General features: G+C 41.0%; 1 protein-coding gene across 4 annotated transcripts in view; it reads right to left on the bottom strand.

The window, feature by feature from the left end:
* The window catches only part of MAP2K6 (mitogen-activated protein kinase kinase 6), a 104,863-nt gene that overhangs the window by 24,388 nt on the left and 54,165 nt on the right, over nucleotides 1-26,310 (bottom strand). The window contains exons 1-3 of one of the 4 annotated variants that reach the window (XM_019623802.1): nucleotides 12,841-12,880; nucleotides 9,467-9,533; nucleotides 83-131 (exon numbers count right to left, since the gene is read on the bottom strand). Coding sequence is in view for 1 of the 4 variants with exons in the window: in XM_019623800.1 (XP_019479345.1) it covers nucleotides 83-131; nucleotides 9,467-9,533 (116 nt within the window). In the remaining 3 variants the exon portion in view is untranslated. The other 3 variants (XM_019623801.1, XM_019623803.1, XM_019623800.1) reach the window with 3 other exon arrangements.

Below are 26,310 nucleotides of genomic sequence, written 5' to 3'. Positions count from 1 at the left end.
AAAATAAATTTTTCAATGGGCAGTCAGAAAGCATACATATAAAATGGTCAAAATATTAACTGACAGACATGACTTTTCTCACCTGATTTCCGATAGAAATGCAAGCTTTGGAGTCTAAATCTCGAGGTGGCCTAAGAAACAAAGAGAGAGGGGAGAAAAAAAAAAACATGAGATCTGAGTCAAATATGTCCTTCCCAAATCATATGCGACGAGAGAGGTTTTTCCTTAGAAATTAGGTGGAAGTTCATGAATAAAATAAAGCAGTATGAAAGTGTCAATTGTATGGGATTTGGACTAAAACACATTTGGGTTTATATTACTTAATTTCTTTGAGCTTCTGTTACTTCTTTCGCATGAGGATATTAGCATACCTACCCCAGGGAGTAGGAGTGAGTGTTAAATGAGATATTGCAAGGAAAATACTTAGCAGACTGTCTGGCATACAGTAAATACCCAATAAATATGAGCCATGTGTATATAATTATACTGTTCTAGCGAGCCTCAAACTCTGTCTTTCATCCAAGAATACCAATGTGCCCCATTATCCCACTCCATTTCCCACAATTGTTTAAGAAACAGTAACTGGCATATTGTGAACTCACAAAATTCATAGACCATAAGAATCCCAAATCGATCTAAGTCCCTGCCTTTAGAGATGGAAAAAAGGTCCAGAGGAAGGGAAATGACTTGCTCAAGGTCACAACGCACCCAGGTGCCCTGATATTCAGGTCAGAATACTTTCTATGCTACCAGGTTGTCTAATTCAGTTGTGATATTTCTTCTCCACATAGTGTACACACTCTACAGGCGTTGTCTCAGCAGCCCGAGGCTTGCTGATTTTTTGTCTCCAGAAGAGAGCCGCATGTAGTCAGTCACTTCATGTGCATTCGTTTCTACTACGTCAACACCACCTGGGTTGATGTCAAGCTGCTTAAGAGAAAGGTGGTTGGCTTTGGCTGCACACCTAACGAGGAGCCTAGAAAAGCATTTTCTGGAAACAAACGCACTAAAAGCATCACAACAAAAGTAGTAAATGCCAAGAAACATACTGTTAATGTGATCAAACCAACAGAGTGCCTGCGGGGCATTCCATGCCAGGACTGTCTCTAGAAAACCACAGGGGAAATGGAAGGAAAGGAAGATGAAAGGAAGAGAGAAAACAACCCTGTGCCAATGACAACTTTTCCCAACCGTAATGCATTATAATTCTACCACTTCTGCTGAAACTAACTAAATCAATAAGCCAATAAGGGAAAAGCAGAAATATAGACACAGATAGCAACAGGATTCTAGGGTTTGAATGGCAAGCCTCCCCTCACCTTGAAATCCCTTTGAAATGCACAGAATAACTAAAATGAGTTTTTCTATACTAACTTAAAACCACAAACTGGAAAGGAGGGAGAGAAGAGAGAACACACACACACACACACACACACACACACACACACACACACACGGCAGTGATGTTTTTACATATCTTGTGATCCTGAGTAGGGGATTTTTCTTCAGAAACACTTTACAGAGGAATTAAATTAGTAAAAATCTGATTTCTCATTCTTAACATTTCCAAAGCTATTTTTCTCTAGTTGTCACAATTTGTACTATTTGCAGCACAACTGAAATAAAGATAACTACTACTTGAAACATGAGATTAATATAAACAATTAAAAAAAATCCTTTGCAATTGTTCAGCACCCTTCCTTTTCAAAGTAACAGAAGCAGCAGAAAGGTCACTAGTCATCTGGGGCGACCTCCACTTTCTTGCCATCCAATGAGGGCACTGGGTAAGACCTCTTCCAGATCTGAGAGTCTAGTATTCATACCAGACCTCTGCAAAGTATGGCCCAGCCAAGAATGATTTTCACAAGTTTAAAGGGTTATAAACCCAAACGAGAAAGAATATCCGGCAGAAGCCACTGTGACCCAGGTAGCCTAACATATTAATATTTACTAACGCCTTTTACAAAAAAAGTGTGCGCTGGCTCCAGCTTTATACTCACTTTACATTATATCCCTACCTCATAGAAGGGCTTTGTGCCATTTTCCAGGCTGAGAAAAATGAAACCCAGAAAAACTCAGTGATTTGCTGAAACCATACAGTCCTCAAAAGAGCTGAAAATAAAACTCCCATCACCTGACTCTAAGTCTTGACCTAAGAAGGAAAGGATATATGCTGAAAACTGGGTTAAGTGCTTTGCCTGCATTTTTTGAGTTATTTAAGACACACACACACACACACACACACACACACACACACACACACACACACCCCTATGAGTTCCATCATTCCCATGTTCCAGATGAGTTTAATGAGCTTGCTTGCAAGTGATGAAGCCATGATTCCAATCCAAATCTGATTGAATCCAAGGAACTTGCTCTCAGCACCCAGGCCTCCTCTAATGAAAGTGATCAGTCCACCCAAGCCTCGGGCCTGCAGGCTCATCACATTCTGCCAAAGGCATCAAATGATGGGGCCAAGACTGACAGCTCGTACTGGATTAGTTGACACTGTTCTGTCCAAGGCTGGGCGCATTAGTTTGCCTGTGGCACTGCGTCTCTGTAGGCGGTTTATACTGTGGGTGGATGTTCTTTGTCACTTCTTCAATATTTTAGTCTGCTGGGGAAAGAAGCTTGTTACAAATTCCTTGCCTGGAACACCAAAGGTATTCCAAAGGTCATCTCGTGTTAGTGTTTCATATGAACAACCAGCTTGGGTGTATTATAAGCATTTATTGATAATGCTGCATGAGTAATCCATTCAATGGTCATTATTACAATTCTTCTTCTCCAAGCAACGATATTTACTCAGCATTTCCTTAGGCCAGAGGCTGGGATAGACCCTTTACATAAAATATCTTCTTTAATTTTCACAACTCTTGGAGGTATTTTTATTTCTATTTTAATGTGAAGAACTGACATTGAAAGAGACGAAATAATGTAAGGTCATTCAAAGAGATGGTGAGATTAGAACCCAGAGCCGCACCACTAAGTTGTCTCGACAACTGCAGAAGCGAAAGACCCTGCCTCTGATTTCATAGCCATCTACTGTTTGGCCACAATCTCTACCAGCCTAATATGTGGCTATGAACATGTACTTGAGAGTCAGAGCCCTGAATTTGTATGCCAGTTCTTATACGTAATAATAATTATTATTAAGTGGAGTGATAATAATAACAACACTTGGCACCACCTTCACCGAGAAATTACAATGGCACAGGCTCTAGGATGCTTAATACAGGTTATGACATCAAATCCTCATAGTAATTTCAGTGCTTATTCCTATTTTTCAGAAGGGGAAACTAAGTCTTAGTAGGGTTTGGTAACTTGCCTAAGGTATCAACTAGTAAAGTTTAGATCCCAAATACAAACCTCGGCATTCCAGCACCACAGTCTGAACTCTTACCCACAGGCTATGTTCCGACTGCTTTGAGCAAGACACCCGATCCTTGTATAGGTTTGTTTTCTCACTTACAAAATGAGAGTAATAGTAACTGCCTCCTGAGTTTCTTGTGAGGGTTAAATGAAATAACACTGACTAGCACCGAATCAATTTAGAATTAGTCACTGCCAATCAAGTGAGGGCACAACTCAGCAACCTGAGTCAAAGACACACTGGCATCACTTACTCAAAGAGAAAGCTCCAGCAGAGGGACCACACACATGAAACTGAAGAGAATGGAGCTCTGTCCCAAGCTATTTATTTTTGTGTAGTATGGCAGAAAGAGGCAGGGTACAAATGCTAGGAGTCACCAAGCCAACCTCAAAGAATTGCCAAGAAAAACTCAAAATGTGGAAACTACTTCTTTAGGAGTACAAGTTTGAGCTCAGCATTAAAAGAACAACAATAATAATACGGCTAAAGTGGTATGGTCTACAATAATGAAGTGATGCTGTTGGCTTTACACAGTGAAACAGGAAAGTGCATTCAAAGTGTATTCTACCATGTGAGGGGAAGACAACAGAGAAACTACTGTGATCCTTGCATGGGTAGTTGTTGTTTCTTTTTTTGTTGTTTTTTTAAAGATTTTATTGGGGAATTGGGAGAGGGGAACAGACAAGTTGCTGTCCTTTTGTTCTTCAGTCTAGTTGTGGAGGACGTGGCTTCACTGGCCCATGTTGGTATTTTCATTGCGCTCTTCCTGGGTGAGGCAGTTGCTCACTGGCCATTGGATTGCCGCACACGGCAGCTCACAGCAACTCACCAAAGCTCATGCCTGCTGCCAGCCAGCCCCACTGCAGCCTATGCCATCACCGGTGACTCACATCAGCCCACTCCAGTTCGAGCTGTTGTTCACCATCTCAGCTGTAGAGGGCGCAGCGTCACCGGCCCTCATGTGGGATCCAAACCTGGGCCCTGATGCACAGAGCTGGCATCCCAAGCCAACTCCTAACCAACACGCCACTCGGCCAGCCCCTGCATGGGTTTTTATTCATTTGTTTATATCAAGGAAGGATTTATGGTGGTTTTCAAATATTCATAAAATACAGAAAAATAATATAAATTAGAAGATGAACAATAAAATTTTTTAAAGGGAATAGAAACAGTTGGGAGGTTGATATAATATATCCTGAAGGGAAAAATAAAGATAAGAGCAGAAATCAATAAAATTGAAAACAGGAAAATAAAGAAAAACAAAGTTGGTTATTAAAAAAAAAACTCAGTAAAATTAATAAACCTCTAGAGATTGACACTGATAAGAGAGAAGACACAAATTAACAGTATCAGGAAAAAAACAGGTTATGTCACAACATATCCTGCAGCCATTAAAAAGATATTCAGGAAATACTATGAACAACTTTACGCTCATAAATTCAGTAACTTAGAAGAAATGGACCAATTCCTTAAACAACACAAACTACCAAAACTTATCCAAGATGAAACAGATCAGCTGACTAGTCCTATAACTTTTAACATAATTAAATTTGTAGTTAAAAAGTTCCAGAAAAAGAAATACACAGGCTCATTTTGTTTCACTGGAAAATTTTAGCAAACATTAAAAAATAAAAAAATTTGCATTTATTGAATAATTTGTGTTATATACTTGAAACTAAGATAATGTTACATGTCGATTATACCTCAAAAAAATGTTTTAAAAGAATTAACAACTATTTTATACAGTGTCTGCCAGAAAATAGAATAAGGAACTCTTACCACCTCATTTTGAGGCCAGTACTACCTGAATACCAAAACGAGAAAATAATAGCACACACCAAAAAAGAAAAAAATCCTCAACAAGGTTTCAGCAGATCAAATCAACAATATGTAAAAAAAAAGTAATATACCACAACCCAGTGGGATTTATTTTTGGTATGCAAGGCTAGTTCAGCATTTTAAAAATCAATCAGTGTAATCCATATCAATAGGACAAAGAAGAAAAATCTATATCAACTGATGCACAAAAAAACATTTAACACATATTCATGGCAAAAACTCTCAGTACACTACAACCAAGAGAGGAACTTCTTCCATCGCATAAATAGCATCTACAAAAACCTAACATCATGCTTAATAGTGACAGATTGAATGCTTTCTTAAATGCAGAACAAAGCAAGGTTGCCTGCTCTCATTAATCTTATTTAACACAGCACAGGACATTCTTGCCCCTGAAATAGGTAAGAACATAAAATTTTAAAAAATAATGTTTGCAAAGGAAGAAATAAAATGATCTCTATTTGCAGAATATATGGCTGTCTACAAAAAGCTCCTAGAACTAATACGTGAGTTTAGTAAGGTCACAGGATACAAGATCCACACAGAAAATAAACTGCATTTCTATATGCTGACAATGAACAAGTGGAAACAAAAATTAAAAATGGAATACCATTTATAATGGCTCCTCCAAAATGAAATAGTTAAATATAAATCTTAATAACACCTAATGTATAGAACCTGTATGATTAAAAACTATAAAATACTGATTAAAAAAATCAAAAAAATCTAAATACTTGAGAAATCTACCATGTTCATGGATTGGAAGACTCAATATAGTAAAAGATGTCGATTCTCCCTAAACTAATCTGTAGGTTAAATGCAATTCCTATCACAATCTCAGGAAGTTTACTTGAAGACATAGATAAGCTTATTCCAAAATAATATGAAAAAAGAAAAGCCATGGAATAGCCAAAATAATTTTGAAAAAAGAAAACCAAGTGGGAGGAATCAGGTTTTCCAGGATTGAGGCTTACTATATGATAGCTGCAGTAATCAAGACAGTGTGATATTGGCTGAGGGCCAGATACACACATCTATGGAACAGAATAGAGAACCCAGAAGTTGATCCAAACAAAATGCTCAATTAATATTTGACAAAGGAGCAAAAGCAATTAAATGAAGGAGGGCTAGCCTTTTCAACAGATGGTGCTGGAGGAATTAAAAATCTATTGGCAAAAAAATTAAGCTTAACGTAAACCTGACACCTTGTACAAAAGTTAAACTCAGAATGTATCATGGACATAAATCTAGAATGTGAAACAATAAAACTTCTAGAAAAGAACATAGGAGAAAATCTTTAGAACCTAGGACAGGGCAAAGGGTTCTAAAACTTGCCACCAAAAGTGTGATCTGTAAGAGGAAAAATTGATGGACTGGACTACATCAAACTAAAAGGATGAAAAGACCAATTATAGACTGGGAGAAAATGTTTTTAAATCACATATCTAATAAACTCCTTGTGTCTGGAATGGATAAAGAACTCTCAAAACTCAACATTAAAAACCAATCTAAGGGCCGGCCGAGTGGTGCATTGGTTAAGAGCTGGCTTGGGACACCAGCTCTGAGTAGCAGGGCCCCGTTTTGGACCCCACATGAGGGAGAGTGACACTGCGCCCTCTACAGCTAAGATGGTGAACAACAGCTCAACCTGGAGCTGGGCTGCAGTGAGTCCGCCCGCGATGGTGTAGGCTGCAGCCACTGCTGCAGTGGGCTGCCATAAGCTACTGTGTGTGGCCGGCAGTCAGTGTGAGCGGCCAGCAGCCGGTGTGAGCTGCCAAGAGCCGCCGTGAGCAGCCATCCAGATGCCAGTAACTGATCTGCCTCACCCGGGAAGAGCACAATGATAATACCAACATGGGCCAGTGAAGCAACATCCTCCACAACTAGACTGAAGAACAAAAGGATAGCAACTTGTCTGTTCCCCTTCCTCCGATTCTCCAGTGCTGTTCCCCTCCCTCAATTCTCCAATAAAAAAATCTTTAAAAAAAAATCTAATTATAAAGTAGGCTAAGATGTGCACAAACATTTCACCAGGGAAGATAAATGGATGGAAAATAAACACCTGAAAGTATTCAACATCATTAGCTATTACAGAAATAAAAATTAAAACTATAGTGAAATATCACTACACTTCTATCAGAATGGCTAAAATGAAAAAAAAACGATAAGGTTGGCAGAGTTGCTGAGAAGGTAAACCATTCATACATTGTTGGTAGGAATGTTAAATGAGAAGATCACTCTGGAATATACTATACATGTTGGCAGTTCTTTCAAAACTAAAAATGGACTTACCATATGACCCAACAATTACACTACTGGACGTAGGTCCCAAGGAAATACAACATAGTTTTATGCAGAAACTTGTACGTGAATGTTCATAGCAGCTTTACTTATAAAAGCCCCAAACTGAAAAGTATTCATGTCTCCTTCAAAGGTTAAAGGGTTGAACAAACTATGGCCTATCCATACCATAGGAACGGTACTGAGCAATAACAAGGGGTGAACCACTGATACATGCAACAACTTGAATGAACCTCAAGGAAATTATGCTGAATGAAAAAAGTCAACCTCAAAAAAGACACATGATTCCCTTTACATCACAATCAGGAATTAACAACATGGAGATGAACAGGTTAGTGGTTGCTGGGGATTTAAGGGCAGGGGTTAGAAGTGTGCGTGGCTATGAAAGGATAACAGGAAAGGGTCTTCGAGTGTTGTTACAGTTGAGTTATGCTGGTTAGGGCTGTGGTTTTGTAATGTTACCATGTGATAAAAGGTGTGCATGCATGCAAGCACACATGCACGCACACACACGAGTGCTTGTAAATTGCTGGTAAAATCTGAATAAGCTCTATGATTTGAACCAGTGCCCCTTTCTTGGTTTGGGTATTGTACTATAGTTGTGTTAGGTGTTAACATTGAAGGGAGGACATAGCTAGGGGAAGGGTATGTGGGACTCCTCTGTACATATCTTTGCAACCTCTTGTGACTCTACAATTACTTCAAAAGAAGAAATTTTTCAAGTGTACCCCATAAAGTCCTATACAGGTAGTATAGAGAGGCCACATATTGGACTCGACGCTCTTGAGAAACCAATTGGACAGGAAACGTTATTAATTACAGGGTTCATAGATTCACGGGGTGCGGGGGGAATAACCAGAGGACCAAAGAAGTAAAACTAAACAACAAAACAAAAAAAACTCCTCAATCTTGGTACTAGATATGGAGAGAACGGCAAATCCTCACCAAAGGAACAGTCTGACTTGAGTTTGGCCCTTGAGCTGCAGTCCAAAACCCTGAAGAGGAGCCCTCCACGCTGCTTTGTCCTTACAGGGTCTTCAGCGGAAAGTTTGTGAATATGGATATACGAAATGTGACACAATCATTTCTACTAGCACATTCCAATACCAGGGCATGCACTTTTCTGATAGGATGGATGCCAGTTAAGGTCAAAAACCCTTACAAGGGGAGGCACTTTTGCAGAGATGAGCAAATGCCTTAAAACTTAGGCTTCCATTGGGATGGCCCCTTTTAACTTGCTCTGCCTCTGTAGTACCTCTGCTGTGATTTTTTTTCCCTTGGAACTTCCATTCCCTCCCATACACATGCTTTGATAGGTGGTGACACCTCCAGCTGGAGACAAGGGACCCTTCCCCTCCCCACCCCACAGAGAGACAAAGAAACAAGAGAGAGCCTCAGGGAGCGTGTGTCCTGGTTCGGCAGGACTTTCGCTTACTTGGAGATTTGGGCCAAAGCCTCAGCTCATAAAAAAGTGTTCCTTTACCTCATTTTGCCTTCTGTTTATATGGGATAGGATTTAGGTGTCAGGATGCTGAGTGCTCACCAAATGCCATTTTCCACCTCAACCCAAGTTTTATAGTAGTGGCTCTCACAACGATTTACTTGTTCACTCAAATCTATATGGAAAAGGCAAAAAGTCTGCATCCAGGGATCTTTCTGGACTTATGTAGGGCCCCACCCGCCAAATGCATTTGGGACACTCAATTTTCAGCCAATCAATCATGTGACACACTGAGTTCAAAGTTACCCATTCAACCCAGACTGGCTGACCAAGTGTGTTTACTTCAAGTCTCAGAACAGTGAGCCCACGGCTTCCCTTTAAAGGGCTCTTCCTTCCAACAACTGTTTCCAGGGTCAAGGTATCTCTCACCAGTCCAAAGAAAAAAACCCCCATGCCCTAGAAATCTGTAAAGTGCCAGTGTTTGGATGAAGATGATGATCTTGCCAACTTACGTGGAACTGGTCTGAGGTTGTTCAAAGGCTTCCTTTGGGATTTTAAGGCCAGGGTTTCGCTTCTTGCCTATGGGGGAAGACATAAGGATGAAGTTAAGGTCTGAAATCACAGCATGAGCGCAGAGGCAGTCTGCAGCAGAAAAGAAAAGGGCTGACCTGGGAACGTAGCTCACATCTCCCCGTTCAGAACTTCCTACCCAGGAAGTCTGTGAGGAGCACCCATGCACCAGGCTGAGCAGAGCTTCCCAAACGCAGAATGCGATCATGGGTGAGGTTTTTCACCAGCCCAGGGTGAAAATCTCAGTATCAGAATGCCAACGCTCTTTACCTAGGAAGACCTACCCTTCCTCCCTGATGAGAGTTTGTCATTCCAACTTCTTCGTTCTTTTCTTTGTTTCTTTCTCTTTTAAGATTTTATTGGGGAATTGGGCAAGGGGAATAGACAAGTTGTTGTCCTTCGATCTTAGTTGTGGAGGGCGCAGCTAGCTCAGCTCCAAGTCCAGTCGCCATCCGGCCACCCGTTGGCAGCCCAGGGCAGCTCAGCTCAAGGTGCCATGTTCAATGTTAGTTGCGGGTGGGCACAGCCCACCATCCCATGCAGGGGAGTCAAACTGGAAACCTTGTTGTTAAGAGCGCATGCTCTAACCACTGAGCCATCCGGCCACTCGTTTGCAGCTCAGTGGCAGCTAAGCTCAAGGTGTCATGTTCAATCTTAGTTGCAGGTGGGCATAGCCCACCATCCTATGGGCAAGTTGAACCAGAAACTTTGTTGTTAGGAGCATGTGCTCTCACCAGATGAGCCATCCTGTCACCTGTTGGCAACTCAGTGGCAGCTCAGCTTGGGTGCAGCTCACTGGCCCATGTGGGAATCGAACCGGCAACTGTGTTGCTCAGAGCTCGCGCTCTTAACCAACTGAGCCACTTGGCCAGCCCTGTCTTGTGTCCTTCTCAATACACAATGAAGGTGATTGGCAGATGATGTTGGTTATAGTTGTTTGTTGCTTTTTTTTGTCAGTAAACTGTAGTCAGTCACCCTTATCCCAGTATCCCACAATTTTCTAAAGTGATCTGTGAGAAACTGATAGAGTTAACCATGGAGGTAAAATAAAATGTACTTTCCCATTGTCTGCCCTGCCCATTTTCAACTGCCTGCCAGAAGCTGCAACACCTAAGAGAGGACTAGAGTGATCTTTATTTACATTTGCCCTGCTCCAAAAAGGATTAAGATAACAGATGGGCTCCTGCAAGGAGGTTATCGCTTCTTAGGGAGCCCGATGGGGACAGAACCACTGTGTTCATTCCTGGGCTGAAACCACAAGAGTGCTTGGCTCACAGGCTTTTGTTGATGAGTAAAAAAGAACAGGCTAAGAAATGCCAGCTCAGGAAGCAGATCAGAGAAAACAGCCGTGTAAGTGCCCAGGATTTTCTTCAGCTAAGGAGATCTTGTGTCTCTTCACGCCAAAGCAGAGCTGCCTACGATGCCCACGGTTCCACTTTCTTTCTTACCTCTTCTCTACACCGCAGGTGAGCCCTGCAGAGCTGACGCCAGCCCTGGACAAGACCCTGCGTAGAGATTCTGAAGCCACAAAGGAACTCAAGAAATCAAATATTGTAGCCTCCTTGCTGGAAAATGATATCCAAAGGCTTCAGTGACTGCTCGCCATCACAGAGCCAACTAGAACCCAGGTCTCCGAACCCCCCAGTGAGCGTTCTTAGCATGATTCCACAATGGAAGGAGTTTAGACATGACCAGGGAGAGGGGGAGAGGGCGTACAGAATTCTGAGGTTTTTTGTGTGTTTTTTTAATAAAAACAGCTTACATTGGGCTCCTCCCCTCCCCCAGGGATCTCAGGCTCACTTTTCCTCTGATTCTCAATATCCTCAATTGTAAAATGAGGAAGTAACATCAATGCCTACCCTGTTAGGACTGATATGAGAATCAAATGAGATAACATGAAAGAACACTGAGAGGCTTTAAGTAGCTATTAATTATCATCATTTAAGAGAAAGAATCTGTATAAAAGATAAGTGTCATTTAAAAAACTCATAACAGAATTGGCCATATTATCTAAGGCCAATATAATGTATAATTGATTCTTTTTATTTTTTCCCCATGCATTCAAAAATCCAAAATCTAGATCAACGTGGCCAAGTTGCATAAACCCCGGAAAAAATGTGCTTGGCAGTCATCAACACAGAGAAAGCATTTTAGGGCCAGCTTCATTATAACAGCTTTTCTCAATTCTCTCCTCCTTTGGGCTTATCTATGCATTTAATAAGATTCAAAACTCGTCATTTACTTTCCTATTTCTGAGGCTCCTGTGGCCATTTAGCACATGTTACTAAGTTAGTCAGCTGTACTATGTACCAGGAACAATATTAGTGTGGGATCTGATTGTGAGAATCCAAATACTATATAGATATATGGCCTAATTCCCATAATCCCATTCACAGGCCTCAGTTAAATAAATGGGAATGCTATTTTAAATGAGATACTCTAGTAAGAAATGAATAACAAATTCAACTTGTCCAGATAACTATTGAACGTATGACAATACAGGTGACAGGTAATTCAAGTAATCCCAACAGATACAACCCTACAACTCCCATGATAGTCTAAAGATAAAACTAAAGTAAAATCTATTTTACCTGTGAACAAAGCTTCCCAGTTCCCATTTCAGCAAGCCAAAAGCATAAGCTACTCTTCAATTCCTACATCTCTCTCCTCATCATTTCTAACCCAGCTCTTACACAACAGATTTAAGAGAAACGGCTATTTATGGAGAAAACCTTCTCTGAGAAACTTTAACATACCAAAGCATTACTATACCGTAGCAATTAATTATTGGCAATTCATTAATGGCAATAAATTATTACACTATAAGTCAGCAAATCCTCCAACATGCCTGTACAAAGAAATAGTAAATGAGAGAAAGCGAGAAACCTTTTGGTACAGAGACTAATGAATAAATGACCAAAACAACACCAAAGTCTTCAAGATGTGAGAAAAAAGCACCCCCTGGTTCTCTCCTGAAGGCAATAAGAAAGACAGTGCCAGGACACACAGAACCTAGTTGAATTATGCCATTAGAAAATACCCTGCCTTCATTTTTAAAAGTGGATCAAATAAAACAAAAATCACAAACGCGCACACTGACATGCCGTGATTCACTTACGTGCCCACCCCTGGAAGGGCAGACCAGTGAGAAGCCAGCAGGCGTGACCCTGATGAGGTTTTCAAGTGTGCAGGGAGAGCCAGCCGAGAAAAGCCCACAGAAGGCATCCTGTACTTAGCTCTGGAGACCACACTTCAGCAGAGAGAAACAGCACTGGACAGACTCCACCCCCTCCCTCAAGTGAGGACCGCAGCAAACCTCAGGGCGTTTATTGTTCCCGGGAAGCTGCAACTTCAGGAAGGGAGCAGTGGGTCCTTTTGGACACCAAGGTGTGACATTAATCATTAACCAGACTTGGAGGACTAAATCTACAATGTGACTCTGCCCAGTACAGCATTCTCTAGCCTTTCTACAAATGCCTCTTTCATTTCTAAAAAGAAGGGAAAACAATACATGGTCAGTTTCCAGCTGTGTTGATTTCCAAGCAATCTGTTCCCCTAGCAAGGCTGCCAACCCCTGACGTTAACATTTAATACTGTTGATATAAAAAATTAATGAGAGGGAGTAACATGAATAATAAAGCTAAGTGGCCAATGATGGTGAACGGCCTTTTCCCTTGATATTCTAAAGCAAAAATGAAAAACATATCCTAAAATAGGCTCTAGCTTATGTTACATGCTAGCAACAAGCCTTCTCAAAGAGAGAACGCTGTGTATTTATGGATAGCTCAACGAGCTTTACCCTCTTATTGGTATGATCTGCAAAGGGTAAGCCTGCTCAGCCGACTGAGCACATGCAGACAGCATCACATCAGTCCATGTCACACCCATGCCTGTTTTCTCTGAAAACACTGTACCATACACACACACACACACACACACACACAACCCCCCCCAACACCCCCCCCACACACACACACACATACACACACACGGGGCGGGGGGGGATGTCAAAAAATATATACACGTGGCTTATATTCATCTTTTGTTATCGGTATATATTGAGTATTGCCATTTTAATATAGTTTTTCCCTTTCTTAAAATATGCATACATTTTTGGGGCATCCTCTGTATATTTGCAAAATTCATCTTAAACCAAAGCTGGGTCATTATGATCCTGGCCTAGAGCAAAATGGCACTGGAAAAGAAAAAAAACAAACAAACAACCCTTGCCAATAGTTAGAAAACATTTACCAGGCCACAGAAATGTTCACCAGCTTTGCCTGTACCGACAATGATGGGGTATACAAGACCTCTTGCTCAGCACCCACTTGGTGAGGCAAAGCACAAAGGGCTTCTCTCATGTGCCTTATTACATAAAACAGAAGACCGTGCTCCGGTGCCAACCCAAACAGCAAGAGCATCCCACAGGGTCAACAGAAGGTGGCATCATGAGGATATGCTGACGCCCAAATATTTGTCAGCTTGGCTGAGGGTTTGGGGGGTGGGCGGGGGGAGATGGTTCTGAGGGTTTATGATTATTGACACAGCTTCACAAAAGGATGGCATTGCTTCCAGTGCCAAATGTCTTTTAAAAATCTGTTTCCCAATGTGAATGGGATTTCCAGCCAAGTCACTGGCAACCTGGAGGCCTTGGCTGCCCTCTCCTTAATACTTGCATCTAGGCTTCAGTTCCAAGGGTAGCTGGCACTAAAACTGGCAGAGAAGCGTCATTATATGTTATTAAATTGCAATGATCAGATGCAAAGCAATTAATGAAGCAGAGAAGAAGGGAAGGGCGTGCAGCGATATGAAAGTGGACACAGTCGCTTCCGTGGCCCCAAACCACCGGATCTCACCCACCACTGGGTCTCCAATCGGGATGCCAAATTTCCTTGGGGTTATGTAAAATTTAGAGAAGGAACGCTGCAAGGCTTATTTTAAAACATGCAGTCATTTTGACTTCAAGGAGGCAGATGAGTCTTGAAGTTGCCTTTGCCTCCAGAGCTCTGGCCCTCTTGTGGACAAGAACTCAACCTTCCAAATTCACCACATTGATGGCACGCCCCACAGAACCTTCACAGACCTTCCTGACCTTCACTCCTTAAGGATCACTGTCCACACGGACCAGCTTTCACATCCTGGCATCGCGCGCACAATAGGAAATCAGTGCAACTTGAGTGAGCCGCTAACATTTTCGTTTAAAATGTTCCACTCTGTCTAAAATACTACATATCCATGACCGTCTTCCATTTATAGTCCTCACACCTTTTCTCACAGTCTCAAACTACCTTCTTTTTGCATTTATTTATTACTTATGTATTATCTATCTTCCCCATATAAATTCCACTGCGACAGCGATTTTGCCCAGGGCTTACAAATCGCAAATACCTATTGGCTGAACAGTTGTTGTTCTTTTCTTGACTGTTCTGAACATTAGTATTGAGGCCTTGAAATTTTAAAATAAAAATCAGAATGGAGTAAAAATAGTACAAACCTAAACATCAACAGACCTCATTTAAAATCCCAGCTGTACCACTTACTAACATTGTCTAGCAGGGTCTGGCATATAGTATCATAGGTCCTCAGTAAATACTAGTTTCTTTTCTTCCTTCCATGCTTGTGCTTATATTTTTAAAATACGAAGGAAGCAGAATGCCCCCTGGGTGGACAGCTTATTTCTTCAGATGCCATCCTCTCTTCTTCCCCTCTTGTGTTAGATTTACATTTTTTAAACATCTCATCCGTCTTGAACCTTATTCTCTTGATTTCCACTGACTATGAGAAAAATTCCAGCTCCGTGGACTCAGGATCTCTGGGAGTGAGGCATCAACATCTTTGTTTGTTTGTTTGTTTGCTTAATAAAGACTTATCCTTTTTTTATAGAGCAGTTTTAGGTTCACAGCAAAATTAATGGGGCAATACAGAGATTTCCCATTTACCCCTCCCTCCACACAGGCACAGCCTCTCCCACTATTAACATCCCCCACCATAGTGGTCCACTTGTTACAAGTGACAAACCTACACCAACAGGTCATTATCGCCCGAAGTCTATCGTTTACAACAGGGTTCACTCTGGGTGTTGTGCGTTCTATGGGTTTGGACAAATGTGTTGTGATATGAATGTCTCCATCATTATAGCATCATACAGAGTATTTCACTGCCCTAAAAATCCTCTGCTCTGCCTATTCAGTCCTCCATCCCCCCACCCCTGGCAACCACTGATCTTTTACAATCCCCAGTTTTGCCTTTTTCAAAATGGCATATAGTCAGAATCATGCAGGATGCAACCTTTTCTGATTGGCTTCTTTGAATTTAAGGTTCCTCCATGTCTTTTCATAGCTTAATAGCTCATTTCTTTGTAGCACTGAATAATATTCCATTGCCTAGATGAACCAGAGTTCATTAATCCATCCATCTACGAAAGGGCATCTTGTTTGCTTCCAAGTTTTGGCAATTATGAATAAAGCAGTTATAAAAACATCTGTGTGCAGGTTTCTGTGTGCACATAAGTTTTCAACTCCTCTGGGCAAATAGCTAAGGAGTGAAATTGCTAGATTATATGGTAAGAGGGTTAGTTTTGTTAGAAACGGCCAAACTGTCTTCCAAAGTGGCTGTACCACACACTTCTAAAAAAACTCCACAAGTGATTGAAGATCCCAGCCAGGGTCAAGAACGCCCTGTCAAGTGTATGTCTAAGTAACTTGTTTCCTTTTTTCACTGTTTCTCTCTTTATAATGACAAGGTCACTTTCCACCAGGTTCCTATCACTTGCCCCATCACCAATCAGTTCTTTCTGGCTAGTAAGAAATTCCACATGAAGCACCTCACTGGGCCATCTACCGGTATATCTTGGAGGTAAAGCTGTCAATAACTCATCAAAGTAGACACCACAAGGAGCAAAAAGTTCATTAGGCTACAAATTCTGCTTTGAAAGAGTAAAGGGATAAGAGAAACCAGTTCCTGTAGTATCAGAGAGCCTGTGTGGCATACAAATATCACACCATCACACCATCAGTGCATAGGAGGTCAAAGCAAGACAGAAGAAACCAGGCAAAGGAAAAGAGGATAAAATGGTCTGACAGAGGAAGTGGTATTTTAGGTGGTCCTTTGATAACTGGTAGGCTTTGAAAGCACATGAGGGTTCATCATACTATTTTGTCTTCTTTTTATATATTTAAATGTTTTCATAATAAAAAGATTTATTTTAAAAAAAGGAACAGGTAGGATTTTGACAATCAGGACTTCGGAAGGCAACATGAGATTCCAAGTAGAATGTGGATGAGCTTCCATTAGTGGTGAGAAGGCATTGTGGTATATTTGACGAGTTGTGAGTTGTGAAGGATAGTAGCAGAGAGATGGCTGGAAGAGCAGGTTAGATCCAACAACTGAAAGGTTGTAATTCATAATTTTTAAATTTTAGACTTAAGAGGAGAAGTCATCTACGTTTTTCAGTCGAGGCGTGTCATGCCATGTCATCTATGTTTCAAAAAAAAATAACGTAGAAAGATTCATCTAATATCCGCAGGACATTTTGAAACTGTGATACACACACACACACACACACACACACACACACACACACACACAATCCCACATATATATACCTTGGTATTTTAAGCTTCCAGGTCCTTGCTCATATTTTCCCTGGAATGTTCTTATCACCTGTCTCCACTGTTCACCTTCAACACTGAGTTCAAGCACGTTCTCCTAAGAAAGTCTCCCACCAAAAATAGGCTATAAACGCCCCTCATCTGTGCGGTCACAGTTCTCTGAATATATCTTTAATCTCTCTTCCTACACTGATTGACTGAACCCATCTGGTCACCCAGCTCTTCACCTGAATGCAAGCTCTTCAAAGCCATATGTCACAAGGCCGGCCGAGTGGCTCAGTTGGTTAAGAGCTCGCTCAAGAGTGTGAGCTCTGAGCAACAGCGGTTTGATGCCCGGCCCGAGCTGAGCCACCGCTAAGCTGTCAATAGGTAGCAGGATGGCTCAGCTAAAAAAATAAAAAATAAATAAATAAATAAATAAATAAAACAAAACACTGCTCTCATTTCCTTTAAAAAAAAACACAAACAAACAAAAAAACAAAGCCATATGTCACAGCTGTCCCATATACAGAGTAAGCATTAGACCCAAGAAAGAAGAGGCAGAGACTACAGCAATCTGTCTAATAAATAAGCTGCTTAAACTTGACAGGCAAAATCTATAGGCTCTGATAATTGACTGGATAAGAGGTATGGAAACAAAAAAAGAAAAGACAAAAACATTTTTTTTAATTTAAAAAAAGGTATAGCAGATCAGAAGCATGGCATTAATAGTAGCAGTAGCAGTACATAAGTAGTAGTCATTAGTAGTAACGGTAAGCAATAAGTAGTAGCAGTAGGTAATAACAGTAAGTCGTAGTAATAGTAGTACTAATTAGTAGTAGTAATCTGGCTTTTCCGTGCGTAGATGAAATTCACTGAAAAGGAGAAGTCAGGCCAGTGTGGGTGGCAATGGGAGAAGGCAGTAGGGAGTTCCAATTCTGATGTGTTAAGGGTAGGATGCCAAAGGGACAGATGTGGCAGATTTCAAGCAGGCAAAGGAAGCGTAAAATAGATGGGGTGGGGGTGTAGATCAGGGAGCCACAAACAGATAAGTAGAAAATTAATTGTGAGGGGGACAAAGAGAGCAGGAGAAGGGGGTGAGGCAGGCAAGGCAAGAACCCTAAGACAATGAGACACGAATGAAGACAGTGAGAGACAAAGCATGGATGGACGTGAATACAGAATACGCTGGCGCGTGCAGGGCTGCACTACCAACTCATTCCGAAATGGTCCTTTTCAGAGAAGGAAAGCACTCCCACGGTTTTCTTACAGCCCCATGTGATTGAAGCTCTTTTTTTTTTTTTTTTAGACGTGGGTAGAACTACAGTGTGTTTTGTCATGTTAGCAATCTGCTGCCGACTGTGTGCTCTCAAAAGAACCTACAAGCAAATCACAGCCCATGCCCTTGAGTTGTGGTCTGAGCCCCGGGTGAAGGTAGGTGACAGGCAGCGAGCGGTTAGAGGGGGGATCCCCGAGGGCTGAGAGCATGTCCTTCCTCATTTATGTGCTGCTTCATTCATGAGTCTTTATCAAAAGGAAATGTAGTCAGAAGGGTGTTAAAAACACCACTTTAAAATGAAACCATGGCAATAGGTGGCAAAGAAACTTAGTGATGTGTTTGCTCTTTTCAAAACGCAAGTTGAGTTTTGGTTAGGTTTAAATATAGCACTCCTATTTTAGAGATACCGAAATGTCTCCACGTTAAAGAATATGATTCTAGGATTTGCTTCAAAATAATATGATGGGGGTGGGGGAATAAAGGGATCGATGAAATCAGATTAGCCACTGAATCACAGAAAATGCTTTTAAAAGTCAAAAAGAGGGATAGTGAGTAAGAGCGCTGAACATTTTTCTTGGGAGAACCGGATGCTTTTTTTCCCTCTTGTCCAAGGTCACGATTTTAACTGCACTGTGATCACCTCCCTTCTAACCAAGGAAAACTACTGGGTCCTAACTTTGATTCAACCAGCTGCCTGAAGAGTAGAAGACTGCAAGAAAATACACAGGCAAGTTCTTCATCTACTTTCCTTCTTAGAGTGCTACCACGGTAGTCTATTCTGCCTCACTGCCAGCTTCATCCAATTTCTTTCCTTGAGCTGCACTCTTATCACGACGCCACTGACCCATGTTGCGGTACACCTTAAAAAGAGGCCTCTGAAAATCTCTCAGTCGGATATTGTTCATTACCTATCATAATGCCCTCTTTATAAAGACTCCTCTTAGGGAAAAAATGTGTGTCATTGATAACCAGTATGGGCTTCTCCTGTATAACTGATCACTCTCTGCCTATGGATGGCATGGCTGTTTCTCTATGTGTTTCCTTCCTTGGTTAAAAGGTTAGGATTAAACTGGAACTCATATTCATATTAATTTTTGAGTCCGTGTTTTTTTTTATTTCTCTTGCCTACCCTTTTAATAACATTTTACTAACTATGTGAGAAATAGTTATCATCAATTCCTGTATACCCATTCCTCAGCTTCAACAAATTTCGACTCATGGCCAGTTTTCATCTGTACGCCACCCACTTTCTCAGACTTCAAGTTATTTCATTCAGAAATATTTTACCAACTATCCCTAAAACAAATTGACTATTTAAAAAACACAATACCATTATCACACATAAACAAATAAGGCCTTAATTGAACTCAGTGTTCAAAATTCTAATTGTCTCAAATCTCAAATATTTTTAAATTAGTGTGTTTGAATCAGGATCAAAATTAGGTCCATGTTTTACAATTCGTTGACAGTTTCTTAGGTTTCTTTTAATCTACAAGCTCTCCCTCCATTTCTTGCGGTCTTCCCATCCCCACCCTCCATGCAATTGTTTTGTTAACAAAACCTTGTCATTTGTCCTATAAATTTTCCTAATGGATTCTGCTGATCATATCCCTTGTTGCTAATTCACATATTCCTGTTAGTTAGAGCTTGATCAGATTCAAACTTGACTTTGTTTAGCACAACTACTTCATAGGTGGTTTCACTTGCTTTTAATTAATGTTAAATTGCTGAATTTTATGCATCCTAGTAAGCTATCTTAAACTCTTAATGGATAATGGAAGAACTGAATACGTTAAGTGAATAATCCTTCAACAACACTTGATATTCAACCAACTTTTTACTCTTAGTCAATTTGATAAGTGTCCAAGGGTAACTAACATTGTTTTTAATGGCATTTTAAAATATTTAATGAAGCTGAGTATTTTTTTATGTCTACTGAATTTTTATTTAATTTTCTATAAACTGCTTGTTAAAGCCATTTGCTCATTTTTATGTTAGGCTATTACTATTGTTGTTTTATTTTTAAGAGAGGACACTGCCCCTTTTGTAGTTAGTTGTGTTATAACACACATACTCACATGCATCCATGAGTATATTCGCACACTTGAGGTCCCCCCCTTTATGATTTTATAAAATTTATAATGTTTACATTCCTTTATTGTCACTGCATTTTTATAAAGCAGGAACATTCTTTCCTCTTGCCCAAATAGCTTTCCCAATAACACCTGTCAGTCCATCCATTTGTTTCCCCATTAATTTCACACACTTTTAAAATATTTATACCTCTCCTATAGTGTTCTTGTATTAGTTCATCAGCTGCCACATCCATAAATTATTAAATATTCATGGTCAATGCAGATATCTTCGCTTGATCTTGACTTTGAGAGAACTTCCTAGCTTTACACTTGAAGACATTATGCTGGTTTTGGATTGAGTTTGGTAGAAGAAGTTCATAGCTATTCATATTTTAGTAAGTAGGCTGATAATGGTTCTCAGAGATATGCCCATATCCTAATCTTTGGAACTTGTGAATATTACCATTAAATTAAGGGTTTTGAGGTGAGGAGATTATCCAGTTGGGCCCTAAATGCCATCACAAGTGGCCTTATAACAGAGAGGCAAAGGGAGATTGGATTCACACAGAGAAGGTCATGAGAAGAAGGAGGCAGAGACTGGAGTGATGCAGTCACAATCTGAGAAATGCCAAGAAATGCAGGCAGCTCCCAGAAGCCAGAAGGGTCAAGAAATGGATTCTCTCCCAGAGCCTGTGGAGGGGGGCTAACCTGCGACACACCTTTGATATCATACCTCTGGCCACCAAAAATGCGAGAGAATAAATTTCTGTTGCTTTAAGCCTCCAAGTTTGTGGTTATTTGTTACAGCAGCTACAAGAAACTAATACACTGAGCTATTAGAAATGGACCCTGAATTTTACCAAATTCCCTTTCAACATTCACTGAAATAATCCAGTGTCCTTCCCGCCATACCCAAGCTGCCACACTCTCTAACAAATGTATTTCTTATTTTTCCCTTTCTCTTTTCTTTCTCTCACCACCTCCTTTTCACTCTATTTCCTTCTCAACTGCTTCCGCCACTGGCCTTCCAGCGCATCCTGTGGTCCTGCTTTACCACTGGTGACTGAAACTTAAGAGTTTGCTAATCTCTGGATTCAAGAAACACCTAGAAAATCTTAAACCTGACCATAAAGGGGCAAAGCAAGCAACACTGAGAAGTTAACTGCAAACTAGGAGGAATGGGTCTTGATCGATGGGTCCATCCTGCTCCTCAGCGGGTACCCATCGCTGGAGCACAGAAGGAGGTGATGCTGGCCTCCTTCCAGTTCTTTCTAATGTGATGCCATCTCGGAGGAAAAAAATCATAAGAAACACAGCCCTTTCCCCAGGCCTGTGGCACATTCTGATCTTCCTAACGTCCTCTGCCAACAAGAAAACAGAAGATAAAGAAATCATGGCCAAGGCGATATCAAAAAATATGGCAGGATTCTTCACCTTGAATCCCAAACCCTCCAGCCTGAAAAAACTTGAGTATAATCCTTGGCACCATGGTTGTTTCTGCAACATCGCGTCACCTTTCTCTCCAGGGAGGCCGGGTGTTTTTGAGTCATGTTTTGCAAACCACAGCCTGGCAGAAGACCGCAGTGGCCTTGGCCTTTTGTTCTGCCCACACTCTCCTGGCTTAGTGCATCTACCACTGTGATACTTCCAGTTAGGGGTACATGACAGTCAATTAAAAAATAAAGACCAAGAAATTGCTTTGAGAAAACCACAGAATTTAAATGTGAGATTTTTCTGAAAAGAGAACACTCATTTACAAAAGCACACAACTTATTTTCGGAACAGTTTTCTTGATGCACGTTTACTCGTATTTCAATACTAATTCAGGTCCTCATGGAACCCTTAAGGGAAATTCCTACGGAAAGACTTAGGTCCTCAGTTTTTACTCCTGAACAAACCATCATCACCATGATCAATGCACATTGCTTCCGGCAGCGCCATAACTCAGGGTCTCAGAAGTGGAGTTCTCAAGTCTTAAGTAATAGGCCTAGAAATTGTTTAGGCAGTCACCTTGAAACATGTAAATCAGTTAATCTCCAAGACTGAGCACAAAAATAAGTATATAGGCCAGCCGAATGGCTCAGTTGGTTAAGAGCACGAGCTCTGAGCAACAGGGTCACCGGTTAGATTTCCACGTGGGCCAGTGAGCTGCACCCGAGCTGAGCTGCTGTTGAGCTGCCAACAGGTGGCAGGATGGCTCAGCTGGTGAGAGCATGTGCTCCTAACAAGGTTACAGGTTTGACTCCCGCATGGGATGGTGGACTATGCCCACCCGCAACTCAGACTGAATACAGCACCTTGAGCTGAGCTGCCCTGAGCTGTCCACAGGAGGCCGGATGGCGACTGGACTTGGAGCTGAGCTAGCTGCGTCCTCCACAACTAAGATTGAAGGACAACAACTTAGCTGTTCCCCCTTCCCCAATTCCCCAACACTGTTCCCCTTCCCCAATTCCCCAATCAAATCTTTAAAAACAAATAAAAGATAAGTATATAAATTCCCTATTGCACTAGAATGTTCCACCTACCTATATAATCAGAAATGTGAGTGAAAGGTATAACTTTCAATATTTTCCATGATGTCTCATACATAGTTACCTATCCAATGTCCCCAAACTGGTTTTAATGGCTAACCAAAAAAAGAGAGGAGGTCATATACCTCATACAGTATATCTCTGGATATACTAATTTTGTAAGATTTTCTTTAAGTTGCAAATTTTTATTAGCTTGATTTTAACTGAATTGTATTGATGGTAATTCTCACAAGTCTCGGTTGTTGGAATGCAGCATAAAGGACCGAGGGAAGTGTCCACTCATATCTATACACAATCTGATGATTTACAAGTATCCATCCAAGTTATATATGATTAAGTTGGAAAACAACTCAACATGACTCTGTAAAAAAAAAAAGGGGGGGCCTAGTGGGAAGGGACCAAGCCATAGCAACTCATTAGCTATAAAACCTTGGGAAATTATTCATCTCAGCCTCATCCTTAAAATGGGAATACTGATATTGACCTTGGTGGAATTAAAGGAGCTAAGTATTACACACAGGGCCACTGGGTAAATACGTGCTGGATAAACGAGGACTGCAAGTTGGCAGGTCGGCTTCACTGCTGTTTTTGGCAGCTGCTTTCCTATTAACAAGTAGCTGCTCATGAGAATAATAAAAGCAACCAATATTTATGGAGAATTTGTTATATGCAAGGCACAGTGCTCAGCTTTTCACATAAATTCTTAATGTAACGATCACTACAACTGCACGGGGTACATATTTCTTCCTCCATTTCAGAGGTCTCGTCCATATACGTCCATAAAGCTTTTACAGAGGTGAACTGTCCGTCAGCTTTCCCATATAATGGTATGTAGTCCTTCAGTTGTAATTACTCTTCATCACAAGTCTGTTTCCGCTAGCTTGTACAGGGATTATTGCTGAACTGTGCCGGAGCTATATATAACATCTGGGACCCAAGGAAAAACCCCTCACAGGCTTTCTACTCCCATGTCCAGACTTCTCTAGATAACAAACGCAGGTTAGGAAGCTGTTTACCAGGAACCGATCTGACATGAGCTAGGTCTATCAGGAGATCCAGACTCAATCACGAAGCTATATTGCCATGAACTTTGCCCAAGATACTTTAACATTTCTGGACTTTAGTTCCTCTGATGCTAACATGGAAAATACTCCGTCCATAAACTAATTTTCTCATTAAAGGGTGCTCTGGTATTTGAGAGGAGCACTACATCAGCTTTACAGATAACGTCACAAAGTTGTCTACTGTAAGACAGCTCCACAGTGTGTTTATAAACGAACACCCCTGCCCTAAAGGGTTCTAATGAGATTGATATGCCTGTTCCCTACCTGACATAAATTACTTTAGCAGGAGGTCAATGGTCAAGTGACTGTGGCTCCTGGTTGCAAAATGCTGGTGTCTCTTAGCGACGCGTGTGCTGTGTATGGTGACGGCCCCCTCACAATATCAAAGAAAGAGGCTCTCAGTCCATTAATGGATTCCTTGATCACCTCATCTCGATGGTAATCTCTACCTGATGCTTCTTCCTTCCTACTAGAGGATTAACCAGTCCCAGACTAGACTAAACACTCAAAGTCATTGAGACTCTTAGATCTGGCTATATACCAGAAACCTTAACATTCAAAATAAAATGCACAAAAACCAATGCATCTCAATGACCATCTTACGGTATTGTCTGTGAAAGGAGAATAGTATTGTCTCTCCAGGAAACTGCTCTGTTCTCCAATGCCTAAAAAAATAAATAAACAAACTAGGCTTTACACCAAATAACACTCTCACTGCATCTGACTGTCTAACCAGAATCCGAGTCTGCTTGTGGTTGGGCGTCTAGCACGATGCCTGGGAAAGCAGTTCAGAAACTTTGCTCTCCTCCTGTTGCAACCTCATTTCACTTTCACATCCAGCATTTTTCTAGGTATGATACGTTCTATGCTTAATTTTAGCACAGGCCTTTTCACAACCTGGGTCTCTTCATCAAAAGTACACATCAATGAAAACAGAACATACAGACTTTTCCAACAAGGTAACTGAAAAAAACATGAAGAATATACCATCTTGAAAAAGAAATAAGGATCGAAGGAGGTTTTTGGTGTTTGGGATTTTTACACATTTGTTACTGCTTTCTAAAAAAAATGATGGGAAATTTGAGCAACAGTCTAGCCAGGAAAAGAAGCAAGTGGGAGAAAGGGACAAAGAGGCCAGAGAAGTACACAGAAATGATGGGACAAGGTCCCAGTGGACTTCGTGGGATTAATAGCACAGTGGACAGAGGTTAGACTCAGAGAAACGAGAGGAGGTCCCTCTTTAAGACAAGAAGAAAGAAGGGCATAAAGGGTGACAACCAAGAGAAAATTCAATGTGAAAGAAAGTTGAGACAGGCACTCATATTGACATATAACAGGGTGTTCTGCCAAGATTTCCCATGGGGTCCTAGAAAACATGAAGCCAAGACACATTAGAAACAGCCAGAATAGGTCAGCGAAGGAGTTCCTGGAGTTTCAAATGAAATTTTTGCAAGTACTCTTGCGGTGGATAAGCTCCGAAGGAAGTGGCTAATGTTCTATGAGAAGTGTAAGAGAAAATTCCAACAGGCAGCTCAACTATGTTAGGCTGTAAAGTAGGTGGGATCTAAAACTTCCTTACTTCTTCTAAGGACCTCCTCCATTCCAAAGTTGCTCATCATCAAACATGGAAACAAATGGGTCCGAAGTGGGTCCCAGCTCAAGAACTACCCATGAGTCTCAAAGATCACATGAGTATCTGATGCATTTCGCTTTTTGAGAAATATTAGAAAGTTCGCTACTAAAGAGTTTTAATTCTTCACCTCCAGGGTTGCAAACCTCAAGGTCTACCACAGGTCCATGACATTACCTTTACCCTCCAGCATTACTCCAGCTTTACTGAGATATAATTCACATAGCATACAATTCACCTATTTAAGTTGTACAATTCAATGGTTTTGAGCATATTCACACAGTTGTGCAACCATCACCACAATCCATTTTATAACATTTTTATTACTCACCAAAGAAACACACCCATTAGCAGTCACTCTCTATTTTCCACCAATACTATCATTCCCTCTGGTTCTAGGCAACCACTAGTCTACATTCTGTCTCTATAGATTTGCCTATGTTGACACTTCATATAAATGGAATCATACAATATGTGAGCTTTCATGGCTGGCTCCTTTCACTTAGCATAATGGTTTCAAGGTTCACCCATGTTGCAGCATGTATCAGTACTTCTTTCTATTGCCAAATATTCATTATACAGATGGACCCCATTTTATTTATCTATTTATCAGTTGCT

Source organism: Hipposideros armiger, unplaced genomic scaffold (assembly GCF_001890085.2).
Source record: "Hipposideros armiger isolate ML-2016 unplaced genomic scaffold, ASM189008v1 scaffold_562, whole genome shotgun sequence".
Lineage (NCBI taxonomy): Eukaryota > Metazoa > Chordata > Mammalia > Chiroptera > Hipposideridae > Hipposideros > Hipposideros armiger.
The sequence above is the reverse complement of the archived record's forward strand: the minus strand, read 5'-3'. Positions and strand labels throughout refer to the sequence as shown.